At 37.3% G+C, this 15,426-nt stretch overlaps 1 protein-coding gene across 1 annotated transcript in view; it reads right to left on the minus strand.

Moving 5' to 3' along the window:
* LOC102832363 (olfactory receptor 7G2-like) overlaps window positions 1-4,432 on the minus strand; it is a 7,381-nt gene extending 2,949 nt beyond the window's left edge. Inside the window, exon 1 of the mRNA XM_006877882.1 lies at window positions 4,323-4,432. Coding sequence (XP_006877944.1) covers window positions 4,323-4,432 — 110 coding nt within the window. The remainder of the gene's footprint in view (window positions 1-4,322) is intronic.
* Window positions 4,433-15,426: the final 10,994 nt, after the last annotated feature.

Genomic DNA, 15,426 nt, shown 5'->3' on the forward strand with positions numbered 1-15,426 from the left:
GTAGCCTGACTTGCAACCACTGAGCTCCCAGAGCTCCCTGTTTTGCAACTTCCTCATACAATTGTGTTTTACATACATTTTTCTTTACATTAGAAGACTGTAGTTTGAAATAATGACTTTTGATTTTTCATATTGTTGTGAGAAATTACATTACACAGGTAAGTCATTTGCATGGAATTTAACCATACTCTAAGTAAATCTTCATTGATTTTAACCAACATTTAATATATTAGGCTTGTGTTTCATGTGAACATTCACTTGAAAACTTTTCATCTTTTTAATTCAATGTTTTCCCATTGCTGATTCATTTAGTTAACCACTGTTTCTACATGTAGAGAAGCTAGGTTACTCCATAGTGATTTGATATATTTAAAACTACTTGATATAAATTGGGATTATAATGTTACTCTTTGCCATTTTACTTACATTCACTTCAAACACAAACAATAATAGTTCAAATATAATAAAATTTGTTGTTTCTATTAAGTGTCCTTGAGTAGGTTCTGACTCATAGTGACCGTATATAGGGTTTCCAAAGTTGTAAATATTTTAGAGCAGAAAGCCTCATTTTTCTCCTGTGGAGCAGCAGATGATTTTGAACTGTTGCCCTTGAGTTTCATAGTTCAGTGCTTATCCTACTGAGCCACTAAATGCCCATAAGACACGGTCATGGTATTGTCTGTGTGCCACGACATTAGTGATGACTCATAGTCACCCTGTTTAGGGGTTTTTAAGGCTGTAAATTTTACAAAAGCAGAAGGCCTCATCTTTTTCCTGAGGAATGACTGGCAGATATAAACTCCTGACATTGTTATCAGTCCAGTTCATAATCCTCAACACTATCCAGGGATACTTATAAAAAGATACTTTGTTGTTGTTGCTAAATGAAATCAAGTTCATACCAACTCATAGAAACCATAGATAGGTCTTCCAAGGAATGCCTGGAGGGTTTGAACTACAGACTTTGAAGCTACGAGTCCAATGCTTATCCTACAATGCCACACAAGGACTCCATAGTAGGATATTCTTGTTTTTATGTGATACTGAGTTGAACCAAACTTTTAGAGACAATATATAGGGTTTATGAGGAGGGGCTGGTAAATTTGAACCAGTGACCTTGTGATTCAAACTGTCCTTGTAGTCCAATGCAACATCCTACAGTGACATACTATATACGGTAGTTATACTAAAATATATATGAGTCCTGGTGTGGTGCTTTGGGTTGGACTGCAATGTTGGCAGTTCAGACTTACGAGCCACTCTCAGAAACCCTATACATGGTTGCTCTAGGGTGGAGATGACTCAATGACACTGAAGAGAAACAACAAAACATATATAGTAAAATTTCCATGTGAGCAAATGGAACTGAAACAGAATAACAAGATGAATGTCCAGGTGACATAAAATAACTCAGACAGCAATTCCAGATAACATAAAAATGGTCTGAGGAAAGGAATTTTGAAGATTTACATTCATAGTAAAAGAGAAAAAAGAAAGCCCAGAGACAGAATTTGTTTTTTGGGTTTTTCTTTCTTTTTCTTTTTTTTTGCAATGACATATTAGACAAAAGACTAATATTTAAAATTTTAGAAAATTACAATATATCTACAAGAAAAATAGAAACAGCCCAAATAAAAAATAAACACAGGACCTGAACAGATATTTCATCAAGACATTCTCTTTGATATCTCATTCGAGTAAATTTTTACTTAAGGTAATACAGAATCATCTGCATTCACATATTGACATAGAACTTCCAGAGGTTAAATGCAGATTCAGAAAAGGCCATTGAACCAGGGATATCATTGCAGATGTCCAATGGATCCTGGCTGAAAGCACAGAATATCAGAAAGATGTTTACTTGTGCTTTATCGACTATGCAAAGGCTTTCAATTGTGTGAATCATGACGAGCAATGCAAAATATTGCAAAGTATGAGTATTCCAGAACACTTAATTGTGCTTATGAGGAATCTGTACCTGGACCAAGAGGCAGTTTTTCTAACAGAACATGGGAACACTGAATGGTTTAATATTAAGAAAGGTGTGCAACATGGTTGTATTCTTTCACCATACTTGGTCAACGTTTATGATGAACAAATAATACGAGAAGCTGGGTTCTATGAAGAAAAACGTGGCATCGGGATTGGAGGAAGACTCATTAACAACCTGCGATATGCAGATGATACAACCTTGATCGCTGAAAGTGAAGAGGACTTGAAACATTTACTTATGAAGATTAAAGAGCACAGCCTTCAATATGGATTACATCTAAATGTCAAGAAAACAAAAATCCCCATCACTTGACCAATAAACAAATAAAGAAAAGATTGAAGTTGTCAACTACTTCATCCTGCTTTACATCAACACTCATGGAAGAAACTGTCAAGAAATCAAACAACGTATTTCATTAGGCAAATCTGCTGCACAAAACATTTTTAAAGTGACGATAAAGATGTCAGCGTGAGGACAGAACCACATGGCAGAAACCACAAAAACTCTAAGGAACAAAACAACGCAATCAGTCAAATTGACCTCGTAGATGTACACAGAGCATTCAATCCAACAACAACACAATATACATTCTTTTTCCAGTGCACATGGAACATTCTCCAGTATAGACCATGTCTTAAGCCACAAAACAAGCCTCCATAAATTTACAAACCTCAGTATAGTACAAAGCATCTTCTCAAAGCACAATGCTATAAAATTAGAAATCAACAATAGGAAATAAAATCAAATTCATAGAAACTGAATAACACTCTGCTTAAAAGCTATTGGGTAGTAGACAAAATAAAACGTTAATTCATAAAGTTGTTAGAAACAAATGAGAATGAAAACACAACATACCAAAATCTTTGGGACACAGCAAAAGCAGTGATGAAAGGATAATTTATTGCAATAAATCAAGACATTCAAAAATAAGAAAGCCAAAATCTACACATTAACAAAGCATCTCCAACAACTAGAAAAAGCCCATCTAAGTGAACAGTGAACATAAGAAACAAATTAATAAAGTTTAGAACAGAAATAAATGAGACACAATAGAGAAAGCCTATAGAAAGAATCAACAGGACAAGAAGCTGGTTCTTTGAAACACAAAGCTGATTCTTTGAAAGACAAAATTGGCAAACTTAACAAAAAAAAAAAAGAGGAAGAAGACACAAATAAAACACATTATAAACCACATGGGAGATGTGACAACAGAAACAAATAAATATAAAAAGGACAATATCAGAACACTAGTTCTCCAAAAAATTTGAAAAACTACAGTAGATCTATACATTTTTACAAAAGCACGACCCACCTAAACTTACTCAGAATGAAGTAGAAAACTTGAACAGACTTATAACAAAGAAAGAAATTGACCACGTCATCAAAAACTCCCACTCAAAAAAAGTCCGTGTCAAGATGGCTTCACTGGTAAGGTTTACCAAATATTACAGGGAAGAGCTGTCACCAATTCTACTTGAATTATACCAGAACATAGAGAGGCTGGTCAACTTCCTAATGCAGTCTATGAAGCAAGCATAATCCTCATACTAAAATCAGAAAAGTCATCACTAAGATAGAAAATTATAGATCGATATTCCCCATGAACAGAGATGCAAAAATTCTCAACAAATCCTAGCCAACAGAATTCAACAATACATCAAACACATCATGACCAAGTGGGGATCATATCAGGGATACAAGGATGGTTCCACATTAGAAAACAAAAGAAAACAAAACAAAAACTATGTAATTCACCATATAAATAAGAAAAAGGAAAAGAAGCACTTGATCATGTAGATTGATGCAGAAAAGACATTCGACAAAATCCAACATCCATTCCTGATAAAAAAAAAAAAAAACATTCAACAAAGTAGGAATTGAAGGGAAATCCCTCTACATAATTAAGAGTATATATACAAAGGAGCTCTGGTAGCGTAGTGATTACTAATAGGGCTGCAAACCGCAAGCTCAGCAGTTCAAAACTACCAGTTGCTCCGCTGGAGAAAGACGAGGCTTTCTGCTCCTTTAAAGATTTACAGCCTCGGAAACCCTGTACAGTGTTGCTGTGGGTCGGAACCGACTCGACAGCACTTAACAACAACAACAAATACAAAATCAACAGCCAACATCACTTTCAATGGATAGAAACTGAAATCCTTCCCTTTGGGAACAGGAAATAGACGAGGTCTTTATCACTACTCCTATTCAATATTGTTTTAGAAGTCTTAGCCAGTACTATAAGGCAAGAAAGGAAAATTAAAGGCAACCAAATTGGCAAAGATGAAATAATATTCTATTTGCAGATGATATGATCCTACTTATAGAAAACCCAGAATCACTCTCAAGGGTGATGGTGTGATACATCATGGTGTCCACAGCTTCGTTTGGCACCTTCTTGTGGATCTCTTGAGTGTCCTGGGTGTCACAGAAGGTCTCCATTGCGAAGTCATTCAGGATGGACATCTCCACAGTGCAGTCCTGCCATCCAGGAGCATCATCAGAGGGCGGGTGTGAAGGGAGCCGTTCATGATCTGGGGACAGATCTCTTCACAAATTCTGTCCAATCGCTGATGCTTGACTTTGTGCTTATCCTCAAGGGCTATTCTTTAGCGAACCTGGCAACTCTCTGATTCAAACGGCAAAACTATCCTCTAAGAACTTAGGGGACCTCACAGGAGTCTGTGTTCATGACACCACTACGAAGCCGATATAAATCTGTCTGCAAACTCTACAGTTCACAAGATGGGTTGTGCATCTTCGTACGGAAATACAGCTTCATAGGTTCAAAGCCATTTACGGATTTGAAACCCTCCTCCCAGGCCTCTGGCTTCCAAGCGAAGGGGGCCCACGCAGGAGGCGGAGCTGCTGTGGCCCCCGCCTTCCCACCCCACTCGGTGGTGGCTGGTGGTGGCAGTGGTGGTGGCAGTAGCAGAAGTGGTGCGGCTCCTCCTCAGTGCGGCATGGTTGCTGGCTCCCTCACTCGCTCCTTGGCCACTCCCAAGCCACCTTAAAATCATTAAACTGAATTCTTGATGTGAGGACCAGTGATTAGTTTGAGTGCTTTAAACCTGTTAACTAAAGAAGTGTTAGCATATAAATAGAAAGAGACAGGGAACACAATCTAGTTCAAACAAAATCATTTGCTATTGGGTCAAATCATATTATTGGCAAACCAAGTGTCTCACTGTAGAACTGTGCTCCAACAGATTTTCAGATTTTCAATGAATGGTTTCCCATGGAAGATTGAAGGTTGTCAATCCTTTTTTTTCCCCTATGTGGAGCTGAAATTCCAACCTTCAAATTAGTTTGTTATCTGTTTGCACCATAGAAGAACTTCTTTGATATGAACAGAATCTGTGACTCAAAATGACAAAGGAGCATTATCTTAAAACAGAAATCTAAAAACAATCCATAATCAGCAAATAATGACAGAATAAATGCAGAAACAGACAGTGAAGACTTTAATACACTACTTTCAATAATGACTAGAACATCTTGAGAGTTCAAGTGGGGATAGAAGAAATAAAAAAAATGGTTGTTTTTGTTATATGCCCTAGAGTCTTTTCCCATTATAGCAACCCTATGCACAACAATATGCTTGCAAAAGCTGGACAGTGAATAAGAAAGCCCATAGAAGAAATGATGCTTTTGAGTTATGTGTTGGAAGAAGTGCAGCCAGACTCTGTTCCTTGCAGGCCAGGATGGCCAAATTTCATCTCTCATATTTCAGATGTATTGTTAGGAGGGACCAGTTGCTGGAGAAGGATATCATGTTTTGTAGTGTGGAGGGTCAGAGGAAATGAGGAAGACCCCCAGCAAGATGGGCTGAAGCGTGGCAATGATAGGAGGTTGGCCCAGGATCAGGCAGTGTTTCGTTCTGCTATACATAAGGTTACTATGAGTCAGTACCAACTCGATGGCACCTAATAACAACAACATACACAACAATAGGAAATACTGCCCGGTTGGTTCTGTACCTGCTTTGCCATCGTTGCTGCCAAAATTGAATCATTGCTTCTGTCACTGTGTCAATACAACTCATTGAGGGTCGCCCTCTTTTTCACTGACAGGCCTTTCTGATAAAATGTCAGAAGTATTAGAGACAAATCTTGACCATCTTGATTTATAAGGTGCATTCTGGCTGTTATTCTTGGTCCTGCGACTTTGTCTATATCTTCCATGCTTTTTGAGGCTTCCTGCATTATTCATTATTTTGCAAATGTGGTTATTGTTAAGTGGTGTTAAGACTATTCTCACTCATAGCAATCTTGAGGGTTTCTGAGGAGTTTGAATCACTGACATTGTGGTTAGCAGTCCAGTGTCTACCACATAGCACCATACCAGGACTCCATTTCGCTTTTAAAATTCTTAAATAGTGTAGCCTAAAACTCGATTTTTTTCTCCAGTTTCTAAAGCTGAGTCTGAAGCACACAGCTGATGTGAAGCGAGGGGAGACTCACAAAAAAGCCCAAAAAAGGAAACAAGTGTAAATTGCTACAATTTACCTATATTTATAGATGTAGTAGCTCAAAATATCAACTGAGAAGGAAGGAATCATCACAATCCAAGTTCAATCCTATCCCTTCTGTATGCAGGATTGACAGAGACAGATAACTTAGACATTGGCTACCTGAAAGGGGAAGGGCTATAAAGGCATGAAATGACTTACAAATTTTCAAGTGGAAGCTTAGTTTCAGAGTGCATGGGGGAAGATAGATTCCCCACTGAGTAGTTTTCATCTTGTGTAGACAGATCTGGTGAAAGGAGATGTGTATAAGATTTTTATGATTCAACAGTGAGTAATTATTATCATGACTAATTGAGACTGTCACAACTATGAAGGTAGAAGTTTTGTAACAAACAAATGGGAGTAGTTAATCTTACAGTCCAGGAACAGAGAACCTATGGACCATAAAGGGAGAAGAGCATTAACGGAAAATGGGATTTATTCAGAGAAGCATACGATCAAGAGATATTATATGATCGAGAGTCAATGATACTGAAGGAGAAAGTCCAAGGTGCATTTAAGGAATTGGCAAAGAACAATATACCAGGAATTGATGGAATGAAAATTGAAGTCTTTCAGGAAACTGAGGCAACACAGGAGGCACTCGCTCATCTCTGCCAAGAAATTTGGAAGACAACTATTTGACTGACTGATTGGAAGAGATCCATATTTGTGCCCATTCCAAAGTGAGGTGACTCAACAGAATGCAGAAATTATCAGACAATCTCTTTGATATCCCATGCAAGTAAAGTTTTGCTAAAGGTAATACAGAAATGGCTGGAAGCATATATTGACAGAGAACTTCCAGAGGTTCAAGCCAGATTCAGAAGAGGCCGTGGAACAAGAGATATCATTGCTGATTTCCGATGGATCTTGGCTGAAAGCAGAGAATATCAGAAAGATGTTTGTTGTTGTTGTTGTCAGGTGCCATCAAGTCAGAACCGACTCATAGCGACCCCATGCACAGCAGAACGAAACAATGTCCGATCCTGGGCCATCCTCACTACCGTTGCCACACTTGAGCCCATCAATGATGCCACCTGGCCAGTCCATCTTTTTAAGGGTCTTCCTCTTTTCTCTGAACCTCCACCTTACACAGCATGACATCCTTCTCCAGCAACTGTTTACCTGTGCTTTATTGACTATGCAAAGGCATTTGACTGTGTGGATCATAACAAGCTATGGATAACATCGAGAAGTATGAGTATTCCGGAACACTTACTTATGCTCATGAGGAATCTGTACATGGACCAAAAGCAGTTGCTCAAATAGAACATGGGTTCATTGAATGGTTTAAAATTAAGTAAGGTGTGTGACAGGGTTGTATTTTTTACCATACTTATTCATCCTGTATGCTGAGCAAATCATCTGAGAAGCTGGGTTATATGAAGAAAAATGTGGCTCAGTATTGGAGGAAGACTCAATAACAACCTTCGATATGCAGATGATACAACCTTGCTTGTTGAAAGTGAAGAGGACTTAAAATATTTACTGATGAAGATCAAAGATGTCACCTAACAACAACAATTCACAGCATTCAGTACGGATTGCATTTAAATGTGAAGAAAGCCAAAATGCTCACCACTGGAGCAATAAACAACATTCTTATCAACGGAGAAAAAACTGAAGTTGTCAAGGACTTCATTCTTCTTGGATCAACTATCAACACTCATGGAAGCAGCTGTTAAGAAATCAAACCACATATTGCATTAGGCAAGCTGCACAAGACCTTTTAAAGTGTGGAAGAGCAAAGATGTCAGCTTGAGTACTAAGGTGTGCCTGATCAAGCCATCGTATTTTCAATAACCTCATATGCATGCAAAAGCTGGACAGTGAGTAAAGAAGACCATAGAAGAATTGATTCTTTTGAGTCATGGTGTTGGAGAAGACTATTGAAAATGCCATGGGCTGCCATAACAACAAACATGTCTGTGTTTATAGAAGTGCAACCAGAGTGCCCCTTGGAGGCCAGGATGACCAAATTTCAACTCTCATACTTCAGACATATTGTCATGAGGAACCAGTCTCTGAAGAAGGATATCATATTTGGTAAGGTGGATGGTCAGAGAAAAAGAGGAAGATCTCCAGCAAGATGGATTGGCAAAGTGGTAACATCAATGGGCTCAAGCGAGGCAACAATTGTGAGGTTGGCCTAGGATCAGGCAGTGTTCCATTCTGCTGTGCATAGAGTCATTATGAGTCGGTACTTACTCAATGCCACCTAACAACAAAAACATCCAGAGAAGTAGCGGCACCAGAGATGGAGACAGAAATGAAAGCATGGATAGAGAGAGCAGCTGAGGATTCATGGAAAGAGAAAGGTTGTGTGCTGGCAGTCAGGTGCTTGTGGCCAGGAGATAGGCTTTCAGAATGTGTCATTTGATTGTTTAAATGGTTATATATTCCTGAGTGTTTTTGTGTACATCCCCTGCCCCCACCAGAAACAAAGCAAAACAGAGGGAATAGAAGCAAATATTGTTGAATGATGATGCACAGAATAGACTGCAATCATTGCAATGAAACAGTTAATGTAAAACTGATGTTTCCCCATGTAAACTATCATTCATTTTCACAATAAAAACTTAAAACAAAATAACTATTTTTTTTTTTAAATCTAGATATCAGAGGGATTTCAATGAAAGGAGTCAGAAATAGGGAATGTATGTCAAACTGCATGGTATGGCTGCTTTAGTTTTGCATGTGCTGTCTTCATCCTAGGATGAGTTTCCCTCTTGGTCTTCACATTGTTGTAGTAGATGTAGATGGCATGCTATGAGTACTACTTGAAGAGAATTACTGACATTCCTGGACCTATTTTTAATATACTTTCTGTGGAAGTCATTAGAGACTATGCCTCCTGTAGTGGTTAATTGGTTGCTCCTAGAATGGTATTCAAATTCCATATTCTTGGAACCTGCATATATTATTGATATGGTAAAAGATGACTGTTATCTTAATTGAACAAAAAGTCTCTACAGTAGAGATTAACCCTGGATTCTTCTGAGAGGCCTAATTATATTCACAGGCATTCTTGTAACATCCAGTATAAAAGATACAGAGAAGAGTAGGAAGCAATATGACCACAGAGCGAGATACTGAAAGGATACAGCCACAAGCCAAGGAAAATGTGGAACCATCAATTTTTTAGAGTAGCTGGAAGAGCTTTCCAAGTTAGGACTCCTTTTCTGAAACCTTGTCTTCTGTGTTCCAGACTTCAGAACTAGTAGATAAATTTCTCTTTTTACGCAACCATGTTTGTGGTAATGTTTTATGTCATCAAAAGTAAACTAATAATCTCTTTCTTCACCAATGAAAATAGCATCATATATTTCTTTGCAGATCTAATTACTGATGTGTGAAAAAAAAATCAATTGGATAGCCTTTCACAGGGTATACCCTTTGGTTGTTTGAATTGTTATATATTCCTGAGTCCTTTGATGTACATACAAAACAAACAAACAAAAACAGAGGGAAATGGAAGCAAATGCTGTTGGATGATGATGCATGGAGGGGATTGTAAGCATTGCAATGAAATTAAATACAATAGAATGAATGTAAAGCTGATGTTCTCCCATGTAAAATATCACTCAATTCACAATAAAAACAAAATAACAAACAAAAAAGTGATCAATTTTAGGACTAAAAAAAAGATCATCTGTGTTATAACTGCATTAGGAAATCAACATAAACAATAAGATTTAGAACAAAGTCCACACATAGGTTTTGTTCAGTACTGTGGAGTTGGTTCTGATTCACGGTGTTGTTATTGTCGTTAACTGCAGTCAAGTCGATTCCGACCCATAGAGACCTTGTATAGGGTTTCCAAGGAGCAGCTGGTGAGCTTGAAATACTGATTTTGCAGTTCAAACTACTTTGCAGTCTGGTGCATTAGCCCCCAGCACTATGTAATCAAATCAGTTCCAATTCATAGCAACCCTATGCACAACAGAATGTAACACTGCCAGTTCCTGAGACTAGCTCATAATCGTTCCTACTCCTCACAATCGTTCCTACTTATAAGCTCATTGCTGCTGTCATTATGCCAATCCACCATGCTGGGAATCTTCTTTTTCTCTGACTCTCCATTTTACCAAATATGATATCCTTCTCCAGTGACTGGTCCCTTCTGACAATACATCTGAAATATGAGAGATGATGACTGGCCATCCTGGCTTCCAAGGAGCGCTCTGGCTGTACTTCTTCTACCACACATTTATTTGTTCTTTTTTCAGTCTACGGCACTTCCAATATTATCCTCCAACACCATAACCCAAATGCATCAATTCTTCTATGGGCTTCCATATTCAATGTATAATTTTTGTATACATAAACGATTTTTGAAAATACCATGACTTGGGACAGGTGCAACTTAGTATTCAAACTGGTATCTATGCTCTTCAACACAAAAACGTCTTGTGCAGCAGATTTGAATAATGCAATACGTCATTTGATTTCTAGATTGCTGCTTCCATGAGTGTTGATGGTTGATCTGAGCAAAATGAAGTCTTTGACAACTTTAATCTTTTATCTGTTTATATGGATGTTGTTTATTGGTCCAGTGGTGAGAATTTTTATTTTCTTTATATTAAGATGCAACCCATATAGAAGATGTGGTCTTTGATCTTCATCAGTAAGTCTTTTAAATCTGCTTGGCTTTCAACAAGAACATCTACATATCAGAGGCTGTTACTGAGTCATCTTCCAATCCTGATGCCACATTTTTCTTCATATAATCTGGATTCTTTGATTATTGTTCAGCATATAGATTAAATGCATATGGTGAAAGAATATAACCCTGGCACACACCTTGCCTAATCTTAAACCATTCAGCACTCCCTTGTTATGTTTGAACAACTGCCTCTTGTTCTATGTGCAGATTCCTTGAGAGCACAATTAAGTGTTCCAGAATACTTATACTTCATGATGTTGTCCATAGCTTGTCATGATCCACACAATCAAAAGGCTTTGTTTAATCAATAAAGCATAAGTAAGCATCTTTCTGGTATTCTCTGCTTTCATTCAAAATCCATCTGACATTAGCAATAATATCCCTTGTTTCTCCTCCTCTTCTGAATCCAGTTTGACGCTCTTGAAGTTCTCTATTAATGTATGGATGCAACCATGTTTGCATTATCTTTAATAAAACTTTACTCACATGGGATATCAGTGAGGTTTTCCGATGATTTCTGCATTCTGTTGGGCCATCTCTCTTAGGAATGGGCATAAATATAGATCAGTTGGCTAGGTAGTAGTCTTCCAAATTTCTTGGCATAGATGAGTGAGTGCCTCCAGTTCTGTATCAGTTTGTTGAAAGATTTCAATTTATATTCCATCAAATCCTGGTGCCTTGTTCTTTGTCAATGATTGGTTCCTGATTATATGTTACCTCTTGAAATAGTTGAACATCAACTATTTCTTTTTGGTACAGTAACTCTGAGTATTCCTACATCTTCTTTTGATGTTTTCTGTAACATTCAGTATTTTGTCCTTAGAATTCTTCAATACCACAAGTCGAGGTTGAATTTTTTCTTCATTTCCCTCAGCTTGAGATATGATAACCATGCTCTTCCCTTTTGGTTTAATAACTCCAGGTCTTTGCACATTTTGTTGTAAGATTTGACTTTGTTTTCTAGGGCTGACCTTTGAAATTTTCTACTTGGTGGAGAACAAGTTTCAAAATCTCTTCTGATATCCATTTTGGCTTTTCCTTCTTTCTAGCTCTGGTAGCGTAGTGGTTACGAATCGTGCTGTGAACCAAAAGGTCAGCAGTTCGAAACTACCAGCTGTTCTGTGGGAGAAAGATGAGGCGTTCTGCTCCCGTAAAGATTTATAGCCTTGGAAACCCTGTACAGGGTCGCTATGAGTCAGAACTGACTCCACGGCACATAACAACAACAACAGTCTTCTTAATGACCCTCTTCTGTCTTCCTGTTGGATGTTCTTGATGCAATCCCACAACACTTCTGGTCTTCATTCTTTAGTGGCTGATGCATCAAATATGTTCCTCAGATGTTCTCTAAATTTAGGTGGCTTATATTCAAGGTCATATTTTGGCTCTTGTGGACTTGTTTTAATTTTCTTAAGCTTCAGCCTGAATTTGCATATGGGCATTTAATGGTTTATTTCACAGTTTGAACTTGGCCTTGTTTTGACTGATGATGTGGGGCTTTTCTATTGTCACCTTTCAAAGATATAATCAATTTAATGCCTGTGTATTCCATCTGGTGAGGTCCTTGTGTTTAGTCTTTTTTATGTTGTTTAAAAAATCTATTTTCAATGAAAAAGTAATTGGTCTTGCAAAATTCTCTCCTGCGATCTCCAGTATTGTGCCTATCACCAAGGTCATATTTTGCAAATACTTATCCTTCCTCTTTCTTCCCAACCTTTGCATTCTAATCACCAATAATTATTAATACATCTTATTTGTATGTTTGATCAATTTCATTCAGAGTGAAGAAGTTGGTAAAATTATTACATTTCATTATTACTGTCTTAAGTGGTTGGTGCGTAAATATGAAAAATAGTGATATTCTCTAGTCTTCCTTGTAGGCATATGGATATTATCCTATCACAAGCAGCATTGTACTTCATAACAGATCTTGATATGTTCTTTTTGATGATGAATGTGATGCCATTCATAAATTTGTCATTTCTAGCATAGTAAACCAGATTCAAAATCGCCAATATTTCATTTCAGCTCACTGAAATTAACCTTTTTCTTCAGCTTAATATTTAGAATGATTTAGTCTAACAGATTTATTGAAACAATTGATGTGAGTTTTACTTTTAACTTAAGTCATCTTGTGTTGCTTTGCTTCTCAGTTTTCTATAGTAGTTTTCACGCAGACATCTGATTGTGTAAAAGTATGAGAAACACTAGAGTATTGATGATACATTTAGGCCTCTTGTTCAAAAATTTTTATTGTTTCTTAAAGAGAGATAAAATTTTCTGTCAACAAGCACTTTACTTTTGAAAAAAAACATGTTGAGTCGAAAACAGGACAGGAAAAAGAATCAATTCATAGAATTAGGGAGATGACTTTTTCCACACTTGCAAAAATTCTAGGTTGTATGTCAAAATCCTTTTCCAGGAGGTTAGCACAATTTGTGGCAGCAAATGTAGGAGGGTATAGGGAGTGCCAGAGAGGCTTATACTTTTCTTATCAAAGTGAATTGAGGATTCAGGGGATGGATTATGTTTACATGACTCCCAAAGTATCTTCCAGTACTGAACTTCCTTCATTTATTTCCATTTATGTCCATAGAACTGGTGCTACCTGAAAACATGGTTCATATAACAGGCTTGTGGACCTCACTCAAGAAGTGCAACCTTAAAATCTCTGTGAAGACTTTTGTAGGGTTTTCAATGTTGTTTTTGAAATCCTGATGTACTGAAGTCTGAGAAGTAAGACTTTCATCTAAGAAGATTATGGAAGAACATGTTAGAATCTGCAATATGAAGGACAATCCTCAATTTTACTACTTGAACTATTATATACAAATTAGTGTGTAAAATGTATATTTATAGTTCTTAGAGTAGCAATATAATGACAAAATATAGATCCATCACCATTTTAAGAAGTAAAGCGTTATTATCACCATAACATCTGCTTCAACAGTTTGCCAATCACATTATATTCCTCAAATCAAATGGCAATTACTATCTTGAATTCTGTGTTTTTCATTTCTCTGATATATTCTTTTTTTTCACATACATATCTTTTTGTTTGAATACATGTTTTTTTTTTTAATGTTTCATTGTGAATTATGTAATAGTTTACATGGGAGAAGATTAGTTTTACATTCATCCTATTGCATATAGTTTCATTGTCATGGTTACAATCCCCTCCATGCATCATCAACCAACCAAAGGGTATATCATACAAGCCTGTCCCCCAACCCTCCTCTGGTCGTCCACACACAGCCCCTCTCCCTCTCTGGGTCTAAAGCCTCTGATATATTCTTTTATTAGGTGAATCTGATGAAATTATGAGGATTTTAGTTGTTTTTTTTTCCCCTAAAAATATGGGCATTTTACTAAGATTTAATTGTATCTGCTGTGGATTAATGTATTAGAGTGCAAAATCAGTTTGAACCACAAGATTGGCAGTTCAAGTTCACCAGTCACTCCTCGGAAATTGTATGCAGGGTCAATATGGGTCAGAACCAACTAGATGGTACTTAACAACAACAACAACATCACCCCCATAAATGATATGGTGCTTTGGAATAAGTACTAAAATGCTAACTGCAAAGTCAGGGGTTCAATGCCATCAGCCACTGGAAACCAACCCTACATGAGATCACTATGATTTGGAACCAACTTAATGACACTTAACAACAATATATCTTTATAATTTATTAAATAAATTTCAATGTGTTTCAATAAATTTCAATTGTTAGAAGTTTGTTTTTCACCATGGTCAAATTTATATAACATAATATATATATTTATATCCCAACCATTGCAACTTTCTGGCTCCAGAACTTTTTCATCACCCAAAAGGAAACCGTATACTTATTAGTCAGTCATTCTTCAATGCTTTCTCTACATAGACTTGGCAATCGCTTACCTGTTCCTGTCTCTATATATTTGTCTAATATAATATTCTACATAATAGCATTTTGCCATATGTGGACTTTTGCATCTGACTTCATTTATTCTGCCTAATGTCAAAGCTAATTATGTTATAGCATGTATTAGAACTTCATTACTTTTGTTGTTGCTGTTGTCAGGTGCCATCGAGTCGGAACCGACCATAGCGACCCTATGCACAGCAGAACGAAACAATGTTCGATCCTGGGCCAACCTCACTACCGCTACCACACCCGAGTCCATCAATGATGCCACCTGGCTGATCCATCTCGTTGGGGGTCTTCCTCTTTTTCTCTGACCCTCCACCCTACCCAGCATGACATCCTTCTC

This window comes from Chrysochloris asiatica, unplaced genomic scaffold (assembly GCF_000296735.1).
Source record: "Chrysochloris asiatica unplaced genomic scaffold, ChrAsi1.0 scaffold00661, whole genome shotgun sequence".
Classification (NCBI taxonomy): Eukaryota; Metazoa; Chordata; class Mammalia; order Afrosoricida; family Chrysochloridae; genus Chrysochloris; species Chrysochloris asiatica.